Source organism: Oenanthe melanoleuca, chromosome Z (genome assembly GCF_029582105.1).
Source record: "Oenanthe melanoleuca isolate GR-GAL-2019-014 chromosome Z, OMel1.0, whole genome shotgun sequence".
NCBI classification, from domain to species: Eukaryota; Metazoa; Chordata; class Aves; order Passeriformes; family Muscicapidae; genus Oenanthe; species Oenanthe melanoleuca.
The window spans coordinates 63,359,072-63,385,156 of record NC_079362.1 but is presented as its reverse complement, the minus strand read 5'-3'; the positions used below and the strand labels follow the sequence as shown (position 1 = coordinate 63,385,156).

Here is a 26,085-nt window from a genome sequence, read left to right as displayed (position 1 = left end):
GGGAAAACCCACTACCACAACTAAAATACAAAGAAACCCAAAACAAACAAACACCCAAAAAACAACAACAAAACCAAAAAGCCCAATACCACCACCCCTCAAAACGCTCCTCCCCAAAAAGAAGTAAAAACCAACAAACAAACAAGAAAAAAAAAAAAAAAACCAAATTAAAAAAACTCAACTTCGCCAACAAAAGATCCAAAACCCCCCCCCAAAACCAAACAAAAAACCTCAGCAAAAAGAGAAGGCAGGGTTTAAAGCTGCTCCCTACTTTAAGGGACCAATACCGAGAGACAATTCTGCCCCAGCCGTGGTGCGAGGGGAAAGCTGAGTGAAGGTGCGAGACGAAGCGTGCCACCCGAAGGGCACGAAAGACGTGGTCAGGCTTTGTTCCGTCTCAAATTCCTTTTCTGCAAAAAGAGTTTACAGGATCGAGGGGGAAAAAGTCAGTCGGACCAGGCGAGCATGGCTGGTGCACCAGCCTGTCCAGCTGGAAAATCTGCTGTAATTTTTGTCACGTTGCTGCTTTTTCTGTAATTGTAATAGCTGCTAGTTCTAAATTGAGTGTAAACAGTTCTTGTCCACTTACATATAGCACTGGAAAACAGCAAGCACACAGTTTCAAACAAGATGGTTCACTATTTCATGTTTACTTAGTTTTTAGTTTTGAAAGTTTAAAAATTGTACAGTTAGAAACAAGCATTTTTGCCATTCAGCTTTGTCAAAAGAAATTAACAGGAAGTAGGCACATCTTTGTTAAAGAACAGGACTTCATATCTTACAATGGTAATCAACTGGTAAAATAAAATTTAGCTCAAAGTTTGTATTAAACACTCATAACAAGACAAACATGAAAGGTTTTCTTTCTTCATATTGCACCACCAAGATGAATTTTTATCCTTTACCTAGTGAGTTATATTGCACATGGACAGCCCAGGTTCATCCATGTTACTGAAAAAATTACCATACAAAGACAAAGTAACTCACTGTACTCCAACAGGAGTAAGTTTGGGATTACAGAGTAACACACTTTACCAGTTTGTGTATCTGCATAAGCTGCCTTACAGCTCTGGCAGCTCTCTTAGTGAAGTTTTGTTTCACAGCCTATTGGCAGCTTCTAGTGCAATGCTAAAGGTCTGCAAGATCAATAGGAACATGTGAAGAAAGCAATTTCAACAGCAAGATAGGAAAATCACAAAAGCATAGGAAAGTCACACAACAGGCAACTGGGTTCAACTGGGTTGTTGGTGCCTTTCTACCCCTCCCCCTCCCTAAAAAAATCTCAATTCAATCAGAAAACCTTTGGCCATCAAAATTGATCTACCATAAAAATGTACTTTTATTTACAGCTACATATATTGTACATGTCTCCCAGAAATTTGCTGTAACCTCCTGACACCAAAATTAAGGACAAACCAGGGTTTTCTTAAAGAACAAGAGGGCTGAAAAAGTATATAAAATTAGGAACTATTTTGCATCTTTAGACCTTGCATACGTGGTAAGCATTACAAGGAGGAGATAGCATTTACAAATAGTTTAATATATGAAGTGATCCCAAACCAATTCCAGATGAGGAATTACTACAATTTAAAAACCTGTGCGTTTGTAGTGTTTATACAAGTGCAATACTTAATAATTCCAAAATAAAGGGTAACAAAAATGAACACATTGATTTATTCTGTACATTGGAACCCAATACTTCCAATACTAAAGACAGACTTTTTTGTAGGATTTGCAGCTGGTCCCTCATGTTGGCATCTTAAAGTTTGGGCTTCAACTTCTGATATAACTTCCACTTTGGAGAAATTTTCTACTTTAAGGTACTGTGATACAACCAATGTCCCTACAAGGACCATCACATGAGGATAAAGAAATTAAGTTGTAGCTTTTACCCACCTATTAGATCTCACAATCACCCAGTTCAGAACACAGTTACAGCAGTTCAGGGTCTTAAGAGCAGCCTTATGTTTCTTCAGATTCTGAGCATGTGAACTTCTGGGCTGCAGCCAGCTGGCTAGGATTTAAACTGTTCTTGTGTCTGTAGCTAACAGCTTCTCATGGACAAAAATCTCAGCCATTGGCAAGAATTTCCATCCATGTGAAGAATCCAGGTTCCACTGTTTCTAGTAATGCCTGGAGTTCCAGCCTCTTCCTAGGGGAGCAACCTTTGAAAAGATGTAGGTCATGAAAATTATTTTGAAGTGAGCATTTAGTCTTGAATGCAAAGCTAAGTATTTTATGACTGTTCATGTCTAAGTGCCAAATGAAAATGGAACCATGGCTAATTATATCCAATATAAAGAGACTAAAGGTTTTCATGCAAATACTACCTGTGATTTTAACATATGAAGCTCAGGATTTTTCCTGAAATGCTGCAAAAACCATAAATGCAAAAGGACTTTTATTACAGGTAACTGCAATCTACTGTTAAAACTCTAGCACTCAAGTTGTCATGATCAGTTTTCAATGCTCAACTGAAAAGTTAAGACTCTTTAATTCAGTTACATTAAATAGCAAAGTTTTCTATAATGGTCACCTGGGAAAAACTAGAAACTGTGTATGTAGTTTTCACTTCAAACTGAATACTATATAGTATATCCTAAGTTAACACGGTAACCAGCTGTATCAAAGTATTAACATATACGTTAAAAACCTGTAAATTTCAGATTCTGGAACAGCATGAAACAGCCCTCAGGCTCTGCTCTTAACTACAGGGAATGTTTCTAAGAAAAAGGATTCTCAGCCTGCAGCAGTAGTGGGGAGCTACCACACTAAGATAACATGCTCAGACCAGGAGCTTCCTCACAGTTTCTCCTCAAAGCAACATTTTGGTTTAGCCCATGGGATGCCACACCTTCTCAGCATTAAGTCTCCTGCCATTGACACGGACTCAGTCATTCTGCTCACTGTCCACAGAATTTTCATCACAGAGCACCTATATGCATTTCCAACTGACTGGATTTGCATGCATTTAGTAACATTTTTTGATAAAAGTAGTACATTGTAACACATCAAAGCATTCTTTATTTTTTTCTGTCAAACAGGGGGGAAGAAACATTGCAGTTTTAACACATTACTGTTAGGAGATGCTGATCATTCTCAGTCACAACTGTAGAGGGTGACCAACAAGTCACACTGAGATCACTGAACTACTATGTGTATGTTAATTTACAGTGCATCAGATATATGTATAACCAGAGGAAAAAACAAGGAGGTCCATCTAGCTTAAATGTTATAGGCAGCTATTTTGCACTCAATGTAAAATGTTACAAACATTACCCAAAGGGCATGTTATTTCCTGTACCTGTGTTATGCTATTGGACAGCAGGCAATCAGAATTCACTCTAGCTTCAAAATAATATATGTTAACTGCCCATAATAATTTTTATCCCCATGCAAATTGCATTCTGTGGCTAGCTTTTTCAGCGCCATAGTTAATTTCACTTGATTATAAGTGGAAGCATCTGACTATGATTTAGGCATGCTTATTGCTGTAAAAGAAATAAGCCCATCTTCAAAATTACTGTGCAAGTAGTTTAATAAGATTTGCACACATCTCAAAAAACTCAATTGTATGACTCCCTGGTCTTGGAGTTACATCAGCTGTAGAAGAGTCAAGCGAAGAGTTCACTGATGAGGTAAGTGATGTATCTGCAGATTTTCCTTGAGCATCAGCATCTGAATCTTTTTGACAAGATCTATAGTTGCTCACAGAACCTGATCTCTGTGGAGTTGCAGTCCCAGACTTCGCTTCAGTAATTTCATCTGGGAACAAGGGAAGAAAATAGGAAAATTTGGTATCAGCATCAAATCAGTTCTAGGAAGAGAAAATATCTTCCCTTTCTCACAGTTCTAAATCTTGTCTTTTAAAATCTTGATAAATAAGAAAACAGCTTTTGCAAACTGTATTTGATACAAAATTAAAGCTAGTATACACAGTAGCACAACAGAAAATGTTTTTATGCTAATTCTTTCTGTACTCTGAACTGTCCTCTTGTACAGTTGTAACCTGCAATAGTTACAGTTTTAACTGTACAGCAGTAAAGAGATGTAAACTGCATTTACATCTTGTTCAGACCAATACTAATTGTATTTTTTATTAACTGATTTCAGCAGCTAATTGTTCAATTTAGGTTACTTGAAACAAAACCAGGCCAGCATCATAAGATTGTTTGATAGCAGTTTGTAGATTTTTTTCTATCATCTACTTTATTATTATTCTATTTTTGTTATCTTTTGGGTCTTTATATATTATTTGTATTTTATGATAATTCATTAGCGTATTATACTTGTTAGCATCTGCATCCATTTAGTCTTCTCTTTTAAAAGTTTTTCACCAGAGACTGTTGTATGTTTGAGCTGCAGCAATTTATGTTTATCTTCAGTATGAGAAGAAAATAGTTTCATCTTAATAGTACTGTTCTGGTGAAGCATATCAATTCTTATTTTAAAGAACCAACATTAACTTGGTTCTAAGGTGACTCAGGAGAAATGAGTGATAAGGTAATTTCTCCTGTTTACACAAAGCTACTTTAATTTACAAATTGTTAAGAGGAACAGAGAACAGTTAACCATGATGAAGAGAAGGAATGTCAAATCACTTTAACTACTTGAAGATATACAAGAAATCTGCACCATTGGGTTGTATTTCCTCAAAAGTGGAAACCAGGATTGTAGCAGGCTCCCTCCCCCAGCTGCACAGCTTCAAACAGTCAAAAAAAAATTTCTTTTTTCTATGCAATGTTTTCTAGGCATGTCATCTACACTACTGCCTGTAGGTAATTTTCCTTTAGTCTACTATGCCCATAAACAAGCATTGTTTTCTGTCGCTATTAGCTCTGTTAACTTCATCAGGCTTTGTATACTGTGTTACTGTCACTCCAGAAAATATAATTTTCTACAGGTTAAATTTAAGATTTATGCGAGCATAAAATTCCTACCTCAACTTTTAGTTACTAGTAGAACTGGTGGGTTAACTTTGCCTTGCACCTGATATGTCAGTGCAAATGGGAAGAAAATTGGAAGGGCAAAAGTGAGAAAACTCATGGGTAGAAATAAAGAGTTTTAAATAAGGGGAGGGGAGGGGAGGGGAAGTGATGCAAAGGCAACCACTCACTATCTCCAAAGCAGATAGATGCTCAGCTGGTCCCAAGGTTACCTTCCCTAAAACCCCTTTTTCTGCTAGGCATAACATAATATGGCACTGAACATCTCTTTGTTCAATCTGGCTCAGCTCTGCAGAGCTATTGCTCCCCTCTCTACTCGGCAGCGTGGAAAAAGAAAGGCTGGATACTATGCCAATGCTGCTCAGCAACACTCGTGTGTTATCAATACTGCTTTAGTCACAACACCATGTAGGCTGCTAGGAAGAAAATTAAATCCATCTCAGCAAGACTCAGTACAGCAAGGTACAGTCCAAGTCAATTTTAAATGCCTAAATGTCATGCTTTATCTTCGAGAGAAAACACTGTTCACATGCTTACTTCACATCTAAATTAGTATTTAAATTTGAGGTGAGGCTCCAAAGACACCTTAAGTTGGTCTCCATCTCACCTCCAACAAAGCCTTTTGCACTACTGGTATTAGTTCTGATGCAGACACAAAATGGAGCTCCTCAGAAGCTGATGTAGCAAAAAAACAGTTATTTAAGGGATGCAGCAGGTAAGCATGCATCACAGGAACACTAGTCCAGGAATACAGGTTATATTGGTTTAAAATAAAATAATACTTTTAAATAAGTAAATGAAGACATATTTACAAGTAGAATGATTTCCCATACAGCACAATTAAGTAACTCTTCACATACCATCGATACTACGGAAATCCAGTAAGTATGTTCTGCTGTCCACCTGATACAACTGGAGACTCATTTTGGAATATGCACTTGTTACTGGATTCTTCCTCCGAACACGCAGATAATATGGATTTACAACCTAGTACGAAAGAGATTTGAGTCAGAACTGCTTGAAAATCACTGTGCTGTTTCACTACTACTTATCAAGTGACTTCAGATTTCATTACCTCTTGGATTTGAAGGTTGATGGTGGGGCGGGGGGCGGGTTAAGACAAGAGAAATACATTCCTACAGCCCCAAGGGAAAACTAGCACAACTGTTTTTCCTGTCAGCATGTGCAGTCTCCCCCCAAAACATAGACAGGACAGGCACACGAGATTACTGCCAGAACATGAAAACAGTTTCAGATGTCTCAGCTATGTAACTACACAGCTCAAACCAAAATACATTGTTGTTTGATGTAAAAGTCTTCTATTTTGTTACCTTCCATTCATAATCCAGTTGTTTAATTGCTCGACAAACTTCAGCCATTATATCATTTGGTCGACTCTGACTCCGGATTCCCAAGTGCCACTTAGCCCGTCTCACACCTTGGTGTTTTGATTTCTGTGGATTCAGCTCATCAAGGGTGTGGCGAGGACGTGGTGCTTCAGCTACTAAAAATGGCACTCGTTCAGGGTGAGGGCGAGACAGGTGGTGATCATCCAGAAAAGAATCTGGTGGACTTGTCGCCAAGTAGAAGTCTTTGGCCTCGTTCATTATTCTTCTGTTGTCTATGATGAGGTGGTAAGCAACAGCTAGAGGGTCCTGATGATTTCGGCTGTATAGACAACTTAGCACTTCCTCCTCAGTGCATTCAAACTTCTCACACACTTCTTTTAAGGCTTCGTCATCAATCATAGTAGAGCTATAGGATGGGTCTTCAGGAAACAAGTATTTTGGAAGATCCTGCTTAAACCACTCATGTTCCCTAGATTTAAAAGTAAAAAATTCTGAGTATATGCAAGTAAAGAAAACATTTTAAACAGGAAATTCCTTTAAAATATAAAATTAATTTTAGTCTGTGCTGGAAGAAAAAATAATGGTTGCCAGTTCAAGACCTCTTGTAGCACAGACAATAAAAACAGTTCATAAAGTAATCACTGCCTGCACAAGATTTTACTAAACATTTTGCAGAAAACTGAAAAAAAACTTTTTGTTATCTCACAAATTGCTCAGGGTTAGGAATCAGGTGGTTATTTTCTCATTTATTATTTCAGTCCCTTCCTCCTCCTACTCTTGTGACTGTTTTACTGCAGAAAGGGCTGATCCTTCTGATTCCCTCTCCTGTTCCTTCCTACAAGTTTCTTCATTCCTGACCAAATAAGATTACTTTTGCTTTGGTTGTTTATTTTTAATATAGGAGCTAGTGATACAGTTGAAAGCTGGGTTTCTGGCTTAGCCAAAGTGCCTGTTGATGTTCCCAGACCCACAGATCCCCTTTCCTTGAGAGTGTTGATTAGTATTGAGCAGTGTTCAATAGGAGCAGGCCAGGTCCCAGCATGATGATAAAAGGCAGGCCTCCTTGCAACAGCATCTTTCTTTCAAACATTCTATCACTTCATGATAAAATTACTCTTCTTTTGCATCCTATCTGCACATTTTCTCCCCCATGCATTACCACCCATAACCACACTACTGTGAGGCCTGGGAGATGTTCCAAAACAGCTTTTTAATCTTCCAAAAAGCCTAAACTATGCTCTTAAGAAATACCAGTAGAAATATTTTGACTGCCCAAGGATGTTCAAGACACTGAAGTTATGGCAATGAGGGAGAAAACATCACAGAAGAATGTAGTGAAGATGCCTTTCTGTATTGCTCCACAGAAAAAAAAAATAAAATCTTGGACAAGGATGTATAATAGTTAATTGTCACCCTGAGATAGTAAGAGTAACAGGACAGTAATAGCTTCAGTACAGAGCCCAAATAGCAGATTAAGCTCAAGGCCAATGTTCTAATTTAAAAAAAAGTCACTATCACTACAAAGCACAGCAAATTGCAAAAACAACCCAAGTCTTCGACATGTACAGCAAAAAATAGAACATGGAAGAGATCAGATAAATCAATATTGAGAACAGAAAAATAAATATTCTGACCAACAGCCATTATACAGATAGAATTTATAATTATCTTATGCTCTATTCAAACCTTTTATTATCTCAACACCTTCAAAGCCCACATTGGGTGTCAAATAGGACTCTTGTCATTTAACCCCAGCCAGCAACTAAGCATCACACTTGCCACTTGCAAATAATTGCTTGGTCCTCTTCAGTGGGATGAAGGGCAGAATCAGAAGAGTAGAAGTGCAAAAAACTTGCAGGTTTGAGATAAAAACAGTTTAATAATTAGAATTTTTTTTTTTAATCTAAGGAAAAAAAAAATCCAAAATCACAAGAGAGGTGACAAGGAAACCCAAGAAAAATAAGTAATGCAGATAAAAACAATTGTTCATCACAAAATGTCTGATGACCAGCAGACCAGTCCCATCAGCCTCCCTCTTATTTTTACTGCAGAGTATGGTATGCAAATATGCCTGTATGCAAGTATGGTACTGCAGGCATATGGTATGGAATATGCCTATGGTCAGGCTGGGGTCAGCTGCTCCACCAGCCTCTCCTCACAATTCTTTGTGCAGACCCAGCCTGCTGCGTCGGACAGTGTAAGAAACAGAACAGACTTTGGCTCTGTGCAAGCCCTGCTCAGCAGTAACTACAACACCCACCTGTTATCAAGACTATTTTCAGTACAAATTCAAAACACAGTTACTATGAAAAAATTCAACTCTATTCCAGCCCAAACTAGCACAGTACACTAAGCTCTACTCAGTGTGATCCCGAGAACACTGTTTGTGCCTCAGCTAAAACATACTGAGAAAAATATAGTTTAATCAGAAAAACAGTTAATTTGGAAGCAGAAAAATGTTTTCCCATACCATAACAAAGGCTCAGCTATAGCTGGGATGATTAAACCCACAGAAATATTGTTACTGTTCCTGGCACCAGGCCTTTCCCCTTGCATGCACATACATTCAACCCCTAGAAGAATTAAGGTATCCAGCTAAGCTCAGTTTGTGCTTTAAACTGTGAGGTGACACGTCATATGGATAATAGGACTGTTATAATATGGATAATAGAGCTTTTTCAGATTCAATTTCCTTCCATGTTCTGTAACTAACATTCTTCAACATCTGTGTTGCACCACTTCTTTTCCACACACTATTTAACACAACTGAGGTAAGTTAAGTTCCCAGCCACTCAAGATTTACAACACTTAGCTCTCACCGTGCTTTCATCTCTGAAAGGAAGTACTTCCCACTGTAATGAAGTAGTAAGGGATAAGTGTGCCACATTTTTGTTTCACTGAGAAAAATCAACATTACTGATTTCCTAACTTCTGACCCTAAAAGGAGCAGTATTTTCACTATGGTAGTATAGCAACATTCTCTCCTTAGAGCTTCTTGCAAGAAAATGTAAGCTGCTGCACAAAGTACATTTCTCTCAGCTACCTTTTTTTAAATTTGATCCAGTGCACATTTGTCAACAAAATCAACTTCTCCAGAATCATCTCTTGGAATCCAGGATCCATGATGCCTCTCTCTACCTACAAACTTTAACTTATCAGTACTTGCTGAAGTGATTACCATTCATACACAAATTCATGCCAGTGCTTTGAAGCTAGAAATTGCTGCCTTACATGTGGAATACTCACAATTTTAACAAACAACTTTTCAGAGCTATGAATAAAAGCAGTAGTTATCAAAGAGCTTCCTCAGACATTTACAGTAGAGAGCACTGGTTCCTGACAGCAAAGACAATTTTCTTCCCCCGGAGAAGTTCAATAGTGTAATTTTTGCAAACTATTATGCAAGTACACAGCTTTGCTATGGCGGTCTTAAACCTAAAGTGTTTCAAGATTTCCATACATAATATAAATAATTTGTTTTACTATGAACTCCCATAGATAATTCATTGTCCTGCAGATCAGCACAATCAGAGCTAAAACCAAGCCATCAGAAGCTGAATTTTTCATCTCACTCTAGAAAGCAAGGACAAGCTCTATGAATAACTTTTTTGTTCTGCATATTTGCACTACTGTAATTCCAGCATCTTGTGATCAGACAGCAGCAGGTGTTTTACCTAATGTCTCTGATTGTTGCTCTCTTCATTGGATCCACTTGCAGCATGTGCTTCAAAAGACTAATTACAGATGGATTCAGGTACTGAGGGGTATAAAAGATACCATCACATATCTTCTTAAAAAGGGTTGGCACGTGATCATCATCAAATGGAAGCGTTCCACATAACAAAGCATAGAGAATAACCCCACTGCTCCAAATATCTACTTCTGGACCTGCATACAACCTGTGAAAAAAAAAAACTATTAGTGATTTATGTTTAATACATTTAAGTATGTTTTCTCTCATTTTTTCATTGTATCACAGTAATTAAAACCACGTGAACTCAGGATAATTGATTTTGCAAGCACTATACCATTTCAGTTCTATGCCATGCATCCCTTGAACTTCAATACCCCTCCCTTTCTTATACATACCAGGGCACAAGTACAGTTTTTCCTCTCTAATGTGTAATAATAATCCACAGTGCAATTTCACACAATGGCAAACTGAAAGAAACATGCATCTACTACTAAGAAAGCCAATGTTATATACTCTTATTGGTGTTTTAGAGGAATCCATGCAAAGTCAGCTCTCCCCCAAATTGTGGCTGAAAAGTTTAAGACAAGTCCTTATAGCAGAACATGTCAGGTATACTGTGCCACTGCTAGAGTAAAACAGACATCTGGCCTCCAATCAACAAGAGACAATATTGGGGCTGGTAGCTGAAAGAAGACTTGACAATTATAAGTTTACAAAAAGGGAAGTCACCTCCAAAATTAATATCTACTCTGCAGCAGATATTTCACTGCTATTCAGCTTCACAGCAGACTCTGCCTGTAACTCTGCACCTCAGCTTCCGAGATCTGAGTTGTACATGAGATTTTTAAAGCAATTAATGCAGAGCGCACACAATGGATTTGGGACATTAGACATCACCTCTACCTTACAGAAACTATTCAAAGCTAGTTCACAGAAGCTTTAAACATTTTAAAAATTATCAATACAACTAACAACCCTCAGCTTCTCAGCATCAAGCTTGTCAACTGAATTTGTTTTGTACCCTTTAGAATCAAGCAGCAACATGACTGAAGTACATGCATACATGTATCCAATATAAAAGAAACTACCTTCCAGAAATTACTTCTGGTGCAGCATAGTTAGGGGAACCACAGCTCGTTCTTAAAAATTCTCCATCTGACATCATATTTGATAGACCTGAAAGTGTATAAGAGTAACTACTAAAAATTCAGGGAGCAAAATTAATTCACACTGCATATACCACTAGAACAAATGACTAGTGATTCAAATTAGAAAATTAACAAATTTATTCCAGTTAAGAAATAATATTGTTTGGAATTACAGACTTTATATATGAGCATGCCACATAATCCTCCATATATTTTAACAGAAATCTGAGTAACATCAATCTATTACTGCCCACAGCCTAGAGATATTTGAGAACATATTCATTCCTAGACTAGAATTAGATAGTTAAATTCGGATGACACAGGAATGGCAGAGAACAAAGTGCTCTGAGGGAGATGAAACAGCAAGATAGGATTTTGGTCATTAACAAGAAAGTACTAAAAACCTCAATTTGCTTCTAAAATGCCAAAGTGGGAAATGCTACCACAGAATTCCCTAAAATTCTGTTAAGAGGTTACAAAGAAGAAGGGAACTGAGAAGTAAACATAACTTTACCACAATTTACACCCCTACACTATGTACCTGATTCCTGCATCACTGCAGTTTAGTTTGCTTTTCAGATACTCTGTAAGCAACAGAAGTGTGCTTTAGAACTAGGCCACCTGCATTCACCAGCACTCAGTATAATAGTCTAACAGCTGTAACAAATTTCTTCTCATTTCCTCAGTGAGTCTGCATGATCAAGACTACCAAAGAACTCAGTCTCCAAGAATGAATTATGCCTTTTCGTGGGTCAGCAGGGAGCGTGGAAAGGAAAGAGTACAACTTGGCTAGCTTCCATATTCTAACATACAAAAGCTTTTATTAAACTCTTGTTTAATACACTACTCATGATTTGTGGTTTTGCTGATGCTAAATTACTGTACTTCATTTCTTCACCATGCGAGCCATTTCACCCAAATAATTTTCTTCACATGTCAAACCAGTATGACTCCCACACAGCTGAACACCATACTTCTAAAACATACTTAGAATACTCAGCATTACCTAACACCTTTCACTGGAGACTTACATAAGCAGGTATTATCCACTATATCTACAAGAGATCTGTCACGACACAGCAGTATGGATACATTACTATGCTTATCTGGTGAGGTTTCCTGACTCTGACAAACTAGCTTCAAGTTTTCTTTGCAACTGTGCCATGAACAGCTGGCACAAACATCAGGAGGACTAGTGTATTTTTTATAGCACTGTAGATTCTTAAAGATGATGAATTGCCCCTGCACTGTTCTTCCTAGAGAGCTAAGCATCTACATTTAACGAATGGTGAAACAGACAAGAAGTGAGTTTTGAAGAAGAAAGGTCAGAAAGTAAGTCTACTTAGCATTTTAGAGAAAATATTGTTAAGTGAAACCAAATTAATCAGTTCACAATTTCAGCCAGTCACAGAAAATACCTCAAAAGAAAGCAAGAAAGCTTGAGATGAAGACAAGTTCAATAAATGTGCAAAAACATTATTTTGCTTTATATCTATTTTCTTCATGTTCTTCTGTTGTATCCCACCACCAGGATATTAAAGTATACATACTTTATTTAATATTTCCTATTGCTATGAACAGGATCTAACACCAGAAATGCAATCAGATAGAAAAATAAAGCAATACTTACCAAAGTCAGCTATCTTGGCATTCATGTGTGCATCAAGAAGCACATTTTCAGGCTTCAGATCTCTATGTACTACCATGTGCCTGTGACAGTAATCCACACCAGAAAGGATTTGCTGAAACAGACGTCTACTTTCCTTCTCATCAAGCTAAAACAGACAAAGATTTTAAATAAGTAAGAGACAGCGGAAGCTAACTTTTTCATTTTTACTTCACATGACCTAAACTTATCAATTATACTTATCATGTGATACTTTACACAGCAGATTATCAGAACTTGTAGTAAGCAGCTTCATATCTTACATCATTTTGTTTGTACCACAGCTGTAAAGTGACACAAACAAAAAATACCCACTTACTCAGAAAGTCACTGAAAGTTCCTAGTCACACTTTTGAAAATGGGTTTGGCAGATGTTACATATTCATTAACTAGAAACATTAGCTCTCAAACATTTAACTTCGTTTAACTGGAATTATCAACAAACTTTGATGTTTAAGCACAGCACAAGATTTAAGGTAGCAAAAGCTGCTGAAATGCAGCACAGAAATTATAAATTTCAAACACTGTTTATGCTATCAGCAGCTAGTCCCAAACAACAGACTTAGATGGACATTTCCTACAAAAACCTGTAATCCCCATCAGCTTGTCCCAGCAACTGAAGTATCCTATATATCTAAATAGTTCTGTAAAAAGTGACTTCAAATCTTTCACACAAGTTGTTCTAATAGTAGAAGACAGTAATAAGGGCACAATAGTGGCTTTCCAATAACGGAATATACTGAAGAAACAGTTTTCCAGCTACTCCAGCTAAGCACATATTCATCTGGTTTATTCCCAGCCATTGTAAATTAAAAGATTAGTAGAAAGGAAGAATGCTATGATTTGAAATGTGTTAACATATAACCATTTGTACTTCAGGAAAAAACTACAGTCACAAAATATACTCTAATTAATAGCAGCAAAATTAAAACTGAATACAAGAAAACACATCCACATTTAACAAGGTGTAATCAGTACCCCTTCTTCTCAGCCCCTAATAATGTGGTTAACTTAACTAAAGCCATCTTGTGAGGCAAGCAGCCATTCTGTGACCATGCAAGTCATGTGTTCACACCCCTTCCCTCATTATCAGGCCCTGGAGGTCCAGTGAAGCAAATAGACAAACCAGTTTCCTTCTTTCCCCCTACCAGTGTCAAGATTCCTGGGTGCCAGGCTGATTATCTGCTTCCTTACTAGCCTTCAGTTCCAAGGCACAGAGCCATGGATGATGACTCTATTATGGCATACGGAACTGCAACCACAGCCAGAGCAGTGTCTTTAACATCAAACAGTTACCAGTCCTAAACGGGAATGAAACCCGTGACTTCTCAGTGGCCACAGATGCCTCCACCATCCTCTGCTTCCTCTGAGGACTAAGTGACTTGTGCTTGTCCCTATGATTTTCAAGGCTGGACTGTGGTTGCTATATGGATACAGCAAACAAATATTGAGATTTGACCAGACCTACAGAGTCTAGGTGAATAGATATCCCAAGTTAGGTCGTGTAAAAATTCTGTACTACACTACTCATAAATTAGAGTACATTCATTCTGCTCATAGAAATCCTCTGACACTGTAATCATAGAACCTGTGCTACAGTAATCCTTTTAAAAAAAGAAAACTTTTAATTGTATCATTCTGCCAAAGATACCCAAAAGTCGGTCCCATCAGTGTAGGATGACACTGCAATGTTGCAAATGTGGTAACAGAATGTAAGTCACTGATTTGCAGAGCTGGACTGCTTCTTACCCTTCCATTTTTACAGATATAATCAAACAGTTCTCCTCCTGAAACATATTCCATCACCATGAAAATGTCAGTGGGTGTACTGATGACTTGGTACCTGACAAGAGAAGGTATCTATTAGTCTACACACTCAGTAAAACACTAGTTACATTTAGTTAAAACCAAAGTCCTACAAATAATCCAAGAAAAATATACTTTAAAATAGCTATTAATCAATCTACAGCTACTGGAATGACAATATATTTTAGAAGCTTTTTACTGTCCTTTCACTGTGTGATGCCACCATTGCAAAGACTAGCACAAAATTTTAATCCCTATCAGGAGTATCAGTTCTTGTTCTTTCAGAGGTACAAGTGATTTCTGTAAGACTGTTTACAGTGCTGCCTCATCAACAGCTTGATGCAATGACAAAGGACTCTGCTAGTGTTGCAAAAATACACACTTTTCAACATTAATATACAAAAGAATTCACTTGCCATAAATAAAAAAGTGTACTTTGAGACAGGAAAAAATTCCTCTTAAAAATGATGAATATTAGTATTTAAGAGTATTGATCTCTGGTTATTATATTTTTATCATTCTACTTCAATTATATTTTAAAAACATAGCTTTGAAATAACAAGATTAAGGACAAAATCAGAATTTAAGAGATTCTGATTTTCCTACATATCCTTAACCAAAAATTGTTTAATTTGCTTTCTTTAGAAGCATTCCACATACAAAAGAAAAAATTTTCCCTGTGATTCCCTGAGAAAGAAACTATCATCTGAAATCTGCTAAACTGTCTTCAGTTTAGCAACATTACAAGCATACATTCCTCTTTCCTCCTGGTATGTCACTAGGCCCACTGACACTTCCTATTCTGCTACAGCAATAGGTGTGACCTTTGGACTCATTCACAGATTAACTGAAAGCACGAGCAATTTTGCTGACAAATCAGCTCAACATTCTTCTGAAAACTAGCCCACTGAAGAAGTAGGTGAGTTGCCCTTACATAATGTAATTTAGCTTCAGTGTAACAGCTGTTGCTGAATTAAAGGGAATGCAGAGATATGGCATCTGCCATTGGGGTCTTTAGACAAGATTCTACCAATTAAAAAAACACCCACATCATGACTAAGACACTCACTCCGGAAGTGCAGATTATTTTAACACGAAATTAGAGTCAAAGAAAATCAATGTTACTTATAATTTATTACCACAGACAAGACAAGAGGGGTCTACCCTGGGACATAGTTGCACTCTGAAATCCACTGATGAACTATTGATCAACTAAGAGATGTAATCAGGCATATTTTAAATATATATTTTAAATACCACATTTAGACAAAAGGTAGCCACTACACTGAAGACTTCTGAAACAACAATTGCATTCAGCAAACTTTACATCCTTAATTCAGAAAAATCTTGCAAAGCACTACTTACACTGAAAACACATTTATCACTGACCAGCATATGACTAAAAACATTTTGAGAAGATACAATAAACTTACTATAGAAATGACCTTTACACTCTTCTTCTTAGTAACTAATTTTCCAAGCAGGAAAAAAAAGAAATCAAACATAAACAGAAAAAGAAAAATGAAGTAGCCACTAAATGCAGAGATGACTGCTACCAGAAATATCTGTCATGACATTACCTTTCACACACCTTTCCAAAGAATTTCTAAGCAAAGATCTAATGGAAATTCACCAGCCTGCAGTAAAGATCAGCTTTGTGAAAACATTACAGAGGGCACAGTTGCATACTTTGAAGCTGGTTACTTTTATGACAAGATACTATTTTTGTAGAATTGCCCTTTAAATATATTTCAGATCAGTGAGAGCAAAAAGAGATGACTGGCTAAGTAAGTTTGATTACAGTAAGGAAAACTTACAGCTTAATTATATGAGGATGCCTGAAGAGTTTGAGGTTCTGAATCTCCCTGCGGATTTTGCCGACAACATCAAGGCTGCGAATCTTCTGTCGATTCAGGATCTTCACGGCAACTTTATGCCCAGTTAACTCATGTTTTCCAACTGCAAGGAACAAGGAAGTATTTAGTAAAGGTTTTATCTTGCTCAGTTAAGGCATTGCTTCTCCTTTTGATTGTAACCAAGACACTAGCATTCCACATATGCCCATTATGTCTGGGGAAGTTGCAAACCAGACGGTATGGAATTTCTTCAGCCCTACTCCAATTCCTAACTAGCAGAAGTCTTGCAGCATAACATTTTTTGCAATATTGGTTTAAAAAACAAAACAAAACAAAAACAAAACAAAAACAAACAAAAAGCACACACACAAAAAAAAAAACCCCAACCAACCAAAAAAAAAAAAAACCAACAACAACAACAACCAAAGCATATCCCCAAACCTTGCCATCCTTGCTAATTAGAGCAAATTTTCTCTCCCTGTGTAAGTCACTCAAAGCTTTTGGCTTACTTGGCAACCCACTGAAACCTGTCTTTCTGTATCTCTTCTACTTTATCTGCAAGGATCACTCCTATTGCTCCCTCAAGAAGCCTGCTTCAGCAATTGCTCTGAATTACCACTCTAAGTACCTGATCAGCCTACTTACAAAAATGTATCTGTCCTTGGAGCAGTCTGACAGCTACACAGTCTACACAGCTAACACCAAAGCTTTATTCTATTTAAATAAGTGGCAAATGCAACACAAAATGCACAAAAAATAGAAACAACAAAAACAATGCAAAAATGCAACCTAATGTATTCCTAGAAGTGGAGAAGAAACTAACGACAGCTTCACTATTCTTTAAACAGAGGAACTAAGAAGTATAAACAATTTCATAGTCAGTTACCTCTCTTAAAGTCCTTAACTTTGCAAGTGCTACTGGGAGTAGTCACAGCAAAGTCCATCAGAATATTCTTCTTAAACCCAAAGCACGATCACAGATGGAACACCAAAAAGCTAAGTATCTCTTCTACTAGAAGGCTTCCCTATCTGCATGGTTGTCAGATGCAGTGATTATAATAATACCATTAATTTGCTGCCCTGATTCCTACCTTCCAAAAACAAGCCAGATTCTCCAGACACCCACATGGCTCATCCTTGTCTATGTGAATAGGCATTTGTAACAGAACTGTGCTGAACACCATACTCACTCATTTGGGTGCCTACTCTCACTAGAGAATTTAAATAGGCCCTGGGCTTCAAGTTTTCTTTAAATATATCCATGGGAAGCTGTGATTAAACAGCAGTGATCTATAAAAATCCTTCTGGGTACAACAGATAATCTGGATAGAATAAACAAACACCCGTCAATCTGTAAATCTCATTCCAGCAAAAAAGATCTTCCTGATGCATTTTGCCTCTACCTCGAGCTAAAAACCAATGCAAGTGAGAAGTTCTTAGCAGAAAGACAAAAGATAATGATAAGCATCTGCATGCTTATTTTTACAAGAAGACATCCACCTATAAAATTAAGCAGTCTGAATTTTTGTAGGAAACTAAGCAGTCAATTACCCAAGACCAGGAACCATCACACATCATCTGCACTGAGATATGTCTAGTATCTGAAAACACAGAAGAGCTCTGACTAGGATGAAAAGACATCCGCTCATTCAGAGGGGCCATTACCTAACAATGCCCACAATAAACGAGGTGCTGGGCTGGCACATTTGCACTACTGAGGAATGCAGGACAAAGCTCGAGTCCACAGCAAGTTCTAGAAAGACCATAAAGCAGTAACAGGTGAGTGCCTAGAATTCTGTGAGAATTATGTGCTTTGAACCAGACCTACAATTAAAGCAATCACATTCGCTCTATTTTCTTCAAAAGTCATGGAAGTTTTAAAGGAAGCAAGCACATTGTATCACCTATGTTCAAACCCTCGGGAATAAAGAATCATCACAAAAAAATGATTTAAATTAGAAAAGCAACTTTTCTAACTGTAAAATCTTTACCCACCTATAATGGGAACTAATGTACACTAACAGTCGTTAAAAAAAAAACCAACTTTAATCAGTAAGCTAAAATGTAACTTTTTTTTTGGTTAGTAAGAAACAACTTCTTAGAAGCCAAGAAAAAATCTTTTTGTCAAACACATGAATCTGTGCTGTAAAAGTACATTTAAGAAGATGTTTAACACAGTAAATAACATACATATTTGACCAAGTCTATACACGGTTCTGATATGCACTGGGTTATAAAATCTCATCTTTAAGCTGCTTTGTTTAATTTCTGATTTGTCAGTCTACCATAGACTGGAATTCCATCAGCACTCAGAAAAACATTGGAAAGTAATTCATTAGCTACAATCTGTTCAATATGCAAGGCACATAAGAGCTTTTCAAAACAAGTTTTTCTTTCAAAGTAATTAAACAGTAACATTTGCAGTTGACTGAAACTAATTCTAGCAGTCACAGCCTTCACCACTGTGAGCCTCAAGCCTTAATTTTATTCACTGACTGGGAGAAAACAAGATTTTCTGCTTCTCCAACTCTACCAGCTCAGAATAAATTATTGTAATGAAAACATACTATGGTTCGGTGCCGATGCAGAGATCCCAAAAAGCCTATTCTCTTGCTCTAAGATACTTCAAATTACTCTATTTTCTTCAGTAATGTTTGCCTTCCTTAAATCCAATTTGAAATTATAACAAATCTAGCCTTGTAAGATACAAGTAGCCTTTCCTGGAAACAGTTCAAGGTATCTGTTACCAGTAAAACAGCAGATGCCAACTGGTAACAGACTGCTGACACTTTCGAATTCAACATTTAGGACAGAAGTGAAAGCGTCACCCCAGGTGATAACATCATGTAGAAAGGTAAGCCTTACCTTCCTGAAAGCTACTTCGCATTACCACTTGATGGAAGTTTCACCTATAAAAGGGAACGCACCCTAATCGTCAACCAGCTATCAGTCCTTCAAAATAATCTCTGGGGAAAAAAAATCATTTAACAGACTCAGTATAATCCTGTATTTCTTTTTTTTTTTTTTTTTTCCCTGATAATACTAATTGCCTTCAGGCTTCACTTTGGCTTTGAACAGCACCAAGATTTCCATTACAGTGACAGAGTTTCAAAGCAGTAGTGACTTATTTTTAACTGTAGAAGTGCATGCAGAAGAGTCTCCATCTTGTTCAACAGTTCTTCAACTAAAAAAAAAACCTGTTTATGAGGCCATGCAGACCAAATGCAATACACTCATGAAATACAGGTATCAGACACTAAGTTTTTAGAGGAAAAAAAATCTGAATAAATACTACGTTGTATTTAATGAAACGATTTGCAGCAGGCCAAAAAGCCAATCCAAACCACAGAGGGAAGCAGTCTTAAGAGTATGAGCTAAACAAATGTTTTCACTAACATGGGAAAAAACCCTAAACAACAATAGTTAATGCCTGTGCAAAGCCATCTTTGTGCACAAGCCTAGGTACCATACTGATCTGCACAGTTCATTTCCAGGTGTCTTATTGGCCTTGATCCAGACCACTTGGTTTGCAGTCTATACAGAAGAGTGGTGATAGGTGAGAGCTTGAACAATTATTGTATATTTAGAGCCCTATGAAATATCCCTCATATTCTCAGTATGGACCACCAGAAGCCCAAGTACTCTTCTTTTTATGAAAGATTAACTTAAAAAAAAAATAAAAGGTATCTGGAAATTAAAGTTTGCATCTAGTTTCAGCAGAACACATCAGCAGTGCTTAAAAAAACTGATAGAAATAGGGATAGATATTTTACACTGAATTCTAGTAAAATCTGAACATGAATGTGTCTCATACAATTAGCTTAGATTCAGTGTTCTTCCATCTCAGCTCTTCACTTCAGTGGCATTTTAGTTTTGCCTAGATGCTGGCTAAGATCAGCCATTTCTGTGACTGCCCATCTGAGGCACAGTCAGGTGAATCAAGTCACTCAGAATTAATTCAGAGTGGCACAGCCAGGTGAAAATGATAAACTGGACAGAATCACACCAGTGACAGCTAACAGCAGCCTGAATTCATCTGACAGTGAGAGCAGGAGACCTTTCCCAATTACCATATAAAGCACTGATTTTCCAGTTCGAGTTTTTCAGGCTGCCACAACTATTAGAATAAAACATTCACTTTGAAAAAGCCATATGCCTGATCCCCTACATTACATGAGCTCAATGCAAATCCTAATTGAATTTTAAAAAGTGAACACACATTTTTCACTTTATGTCAATTGATAAAACCATATCACTCAAGAAGGAAATGATGAAAACAGGAAAACAATTGCAGATCTGGTATCAAATGAAGAAAATGTCTGCTCAAGAGGAAAACCAGTGTATCATAGATAAAATGTTATTTACTAAGCACAGCTGAAGCAAGATAAAAGTAACACAATACATAATATGGGAACAAGAAAAGCAGTAGTGCAACAATGCTCTCCTAAATTTAAGATCATACTACAACATTGATGGTATGCCAATCTTAAGTCTTCTGCAGTGTGCTGGGTAAAAAAACAGAAAACCAACACATCTTTGACCCTTCCCCTCAACTATGTAGTCCCTCCATGAAGAAACAGCCAAATGCTTGTCTTCTGCATCACTTTTTTTCTCTCTACTAAAGGAAGTACTAAGTTTCCACAGAAAAGAATGGTACCCCAGGTGCCAGATGGGGGAGGTCACTGCTCCCGAATGGCTGAGACTGTCCCTTTATAAGCTTCCATCGAAAAAGAGACTCAAAGCGCTCTGCTCTAAAAATATTTTCACTGCTTTCCTAGAGCAAAATATCATCCTATTTCCTATATATTAGTAATTTTTTTCAGAACACGTCAGTAGTTAAAAGAGCTTGTGCAAAGCACATACAATGGGTTATCTATACTAGGGTGGAAGAGCTGGGTTTTATCATGCACCTAACAAGTTAAACGAAAAAAAAAAAAAAAAAAAAAAAAAAAAAAAAACCCAACCTAAAACCCAACCTGAGCCTAGCACTACTCATTTGAGAAAGGATGTTTTTGATTTGCTTGCCCCAATGAAGTTCTCATAAACAACACAGCAGGAACAGTGTGAACCAATGCACAGTCCTGCCATCTGTGGAGAATGGCACCAAGCGGCAGTTTAACTTCCACCTTACTTCTGCTAGCCTTCAAATAAGCAGTATGGCATCCATAAGCCCTACACTGGAAAAATTTTAAAATCGAGCTGAAAAAAAAACTTCGTTAACCACTGGTCAAGCAGATTAAACATGAAGTTTTTCCGTACCTGCACATCAGCTGTGTTACCAACTGATGCAACAATCCCAGACCCATCTTTTTATGCGCATTTCTCTGCAGAGAGAGAAATCTTGCCATCCTTACAAGGGCATCAAGAGTTTGTACTTGAACATCAATATGCAATGTAAGAAGCTCGAGGACTCAGACTCCCTACTTCCGTGACATGCCCAGTGTTGTTCTAAACAAGCGCAGCATCCAGCTCCCGGCGGTTATTTCCGCAAGCACAGATGAGGAAGCTGTTTCTGCCTCCGGCCGCCGCTCCCCGCCGCGGGACCGCAAGTCCCACCCCGGCACCTCAGCCCGTGCAAGCCGCGCTCCGAGCGGGCTCCCGGCGCCTCAGCCCCGCTGACGGGCCGCCGACCGCCCCGCGGCCCCGCTCCCGCCGCTCACCCTTGACTTTCCCGAAGGTGCCGACGCCCAGCGTGTCCCCCAGGATGTAGTGCCCGATCTTCACCCGCCCGTGCTCGTGCTTCTGTTTATCCGCCACCGCCGCCATCTTGAGGCAAGGGCCGAGCCTGCGCATAGCGCCCGCCCGCGCCGGGACAGAGCGCCGGCGGGGAGGAGCAACCACAGAGCGCCCGCCCGCACCCGAGCCCGGAAGCGAACGGCGCGCTGACCGCCCGCCCGCCCTGCCCAGGACGAACCATTGCGGCTCTCGGGGGAGGCCGGGCCGGCCCACGGGCGGCCGGGGGAGCGCGGCTCCCGCTTTTCTCTTTCAGAGACGGCTGCTGGCCGTGAGCGGCGCCCTTGCAGCGAGGCCGCCCTCACAAAACAGACCGCCGAAGTCTGTATTTCCAATAACCTTGTAAATTTAATCCGTTTGTTCTCCTCAGTTCCTCTTCCCACATCCCGACCCCATTACGGGAATACGAAGAAAAGTAGAAATCTCTTAACTACCTTGGCCGCTTACCCTGCCCTCTGGCTTGCCTTGCCAGCCCCTCAAGCCACTCCTTCACAATGCATTTAAGCCACTAACCTGCCTTCCATTCCACGCATTGTGCATTTTCTGCCTAGAAAATGAACACAGTGATGTAAGCATTAAAGTTGCTGTGCAAATTGACATAATATTTTGGTAGCGCTCACTTTTGGCTGCAAATATAAAAGTGATGGCTTCTATAATCTAGTTTCCATCTGACTTTAACAGCTCATTTATTTTCATTTTCTAAAATGTTCTAGTACCTCAGAGATTAAGAGATTACTTAGTAATTCATGAAATTATGTAATTTTCTAGTATAAACCTGTAGAGCTTTTTGGATTCTAATTGTATTGTCATGATCACGACACCACCTTAAGCTAAAGCCAAAAATAGCTTGTAATCATTTGGTAGCAAGACACTAATGAGCTCTGCAGGCATACTAAATAATTTTTCCCTCTTCAGCTAGCTATAGTTTAATGAATTCTTTTTTTTTCCCAGTGTGATGTTCAACACATAATTTTCTCTCATACTACAAAGAATGTTTCAAAATGTTTCCAAATAATGTTTTATGCATCACAAAAGAGAACTTGTCAAGTTTTCTTTTCCTGATGTTAGATTGCTAGCCAATCCCACCCTGAAATTTGATAACCTGACAATAAATATTTTCTCCCAAAATCTCAGATCATGTACTATGCTAGTTTGTATATTTTGATTTATGTGTGTGTTTCCTACTTGTTATGTTCAGTTTTACTCAAACATCTTTGTCACACTTTGAGCATTAAGTTTATTAAAAAAAGGAAAAAAGCAAAAAATCTGTGGTAAGTCTCCCAGGCTGACTCAAATCAAGCATAATCTAGGTCAAGCCTTATAGTAAGATCACAATGGATTAATAGTTTAATATTTGATGCTTATGTAAAATGCATATGAACCTACACAGCTGCTTGAACTGTGCTCAGTGTGAAAAGTAATGATAAACACTTTACAATACTAACCAGCAGCACTGCTTCCTCCCTCATCTTTTGTAAGAGTCAAAAGACTGAGCTTCTTCAGCCAACAGTGCAACTTTGACTAATGTATTGTGAAGGTGTGGGGTTCAGGTTGTCCTCTTAGAATATCTGTAGAAACAAAACATACAAGAGGAATTCCTCCATGAGTCTTTTAAGCCAACTTACTTTCTGATAACCTTTCCATTACAGTAGTTATCTTGAAAACCCCATGCAGTACCTTAAAACCACATTTTCTGTTTGTTTATTCACTGGGCATGCCTCTACTTTTAAAACAGAATTTTAAAACAAAAAACGAACTCAAAACTGACCTAATGATTTCTGTCAATTATCTCCATAATCTTACTTTGAGACAGAAAATTGCTGTTAAATTCCCCTTGTACAGTTTATTTCCTTTAAATGTAAATTGTTTTTATATTTTCAATAATTTATTCCCATATGTGGGAAGAAGCAGGGCACCACAGTGTAAATAGGGCTGCTGTTCTGTGGAAACACCCCCAGCGTTGTGTTACAAGTGCCACCTGAGCTGTGGAGCCGTGGCATGCACGCCCTTTGTGACACACAGGGAGCCAGTGCTGTGGTTCAGGGACACAGCAAGGCTTTCCTAACCCATGTCTGCCCAGAAAATGCAATGCCATCAGGCCCCTGTACAGCTCAGGGCCAGCAAGGAGACCAGGAGTGGTAGATGTAATAACTAGAAAGTACAAGCAAACAAAGGATTGAAAACAAAAATGAAAACATTCTCAGTTTTACTAACCATATGAAAGGGGGAACATTAATGTGGGTTGTTTCTACTAGCTGGCATGAAGATTTCTTTGGCATAATTTGTGCACTTTGCTAACAGGCACACACTTCTTGTCCTTTCTCTTTGACTCCTGACTCTACATTACTCCTGAATGTGCAGCACATTTCTTCTGCAAGCATCCGGTACTATTTCCACTTTCCCTCTCCTCCCCCTAAAAGCATATGTCTTGCTCAGCTCCAGGCTTGTATCTCTTCTGCTCTTTCTGGCTTCTAATGTGAAGACAGTGCAGAAATACAAAATGGTTTGGTTTGGAAAGCACCAGTAAAGATCCTCTAATCCAACCTGCCCTGCAATAAACCAAGACATCTTCAACTAGACCAGGATGCTCAGAGCTCAGTCTAATCTCTCCTGAATACTCCCAGGGATTTGGAATATTATAGCTTCTCTGGGCAACCTGTTCCAATGTCTCAGCAGCCTCATAGAAAAGGACTTTATTTGACATAGCCTGAATCCACTCTCGTCTAGTTTAAAACCACTCTGCCTTGTCCCTACTGCAAGCCCTACTGGTAGGTCTGTCCCCATCTTTCTTCCAAGTCTCCTGCAAGAATTGAATGCTTTCCTGGTACCTTCTGTTTTCCAGGCTGGACAATCCCAACTCTCTAGGCTCATGGGAGAGGCGCTGCAGCTCCCTGAATCTTCTTTGTGGCCCTTCTCAGGGCATGGTCCAACAGAACCACATCTTTCCTGTTCTGGGGATCCCAGAGCTAAATGCAGTGCTCTGAGGTGAAGTCTCTCTGTAGATGGAAGGACAGACAGGCAGAATCACCTCACTTGACCTGCTGGCCACACTGCTCTGGATACAGCCCTGGATGTGGTTGGCTTTCTGGTTTCTGGGCTGCAAGTGCACATTGCTGGCTCATGTCCAGCTTTTCAAGCACCATTACCCTCAATTGTTATTCATTTCTCAATCTCTTCATCTCTCAGCTGGGATTTGCCTTGATTGCCTGCCTTGAGTGCAGGACCTTACACTTGGCCTTGCTAAGCATCTTCAAATTCACATGAACCCGCTTAATCTTGTCCATGTCCTTCGGCATGGCATCCTGTCCCTTGGACATGGCAACCACACTACTCAGGTAGATGTCCCCTGCAAATTCTCTGAGGGTGCACTCAATCCTACTATTCACCTACTACAATCACTGATGCCATGTTCACTGTGGGGAAGGATACACTTTGACTTTCCCTTATGTCTCACATGCTTACAGAAGCCCTTCCTCTTTGCAGCTTTGTGACACTTTGGCCTTCCCAGCCTTATCCTGTCACAACTGAGCAATGTCCCCATGCTCTTCCTGCTTCCCTGCCTTTGTATTTCCTTCTTGCCCTTCAGTACGGTGAGCAGGTCTTGACTCAGCCGTGCTTTCCTTCCCTGGTTTCTTACAGATGGGGATTGAGAGCTCTTGCTCCCTGTGGAAAACACACTTCAAAATCTGCCAGCTCTGTTCCATTCCTACTCTGAGAGCAGTGGGTCCCATTAACTAGCTCCTTCAACCCAAGAACTGCTGAACACTCCTGCAGGGAGATGATCACGCAGCTTGCTGTTGTGCCAGGGAGCTCAAACGGCCTCACTTAGGACTACTCTTTATAGGGCTGCAAGATGACTGACTTCAGTCCTCAGCCAGCTTTCATAC

The 26,085-nt window shown here is 38.9% G+C and overlaps 1 protein-coding gene across 1 annotated transcript; it reads right to left on the bottom strand.

Annotated features, from left to right (window-relative positions):
* Positions 1-634: 634 nt before the first annotated feature.
* PRKAA1 (protein kinase AMP-activated catalytic subunit alpha 1) lies at positions 635-25,515 on the bottom strand. Its single transcript, XM_056514593.1, is given in 11 exon segments — positions 635-3,765; positions 5,807-5,933; positions 6,278-6,764; positions 9,970-10,194; positions 11,078-11,165; positions 12,768-12,912; positions 14,553-14,646; positions 16,427-16,568; positions 22,126-22,368; positions 22,371-22,521; positions 25,396-25,515. Coding segments are annotated over 11 exon segments (2,067 nt in total). The 3' UTR covers positions 635-3,520.
* Positions 25,516-26,085: the final 570 nt, after the last annotated feature.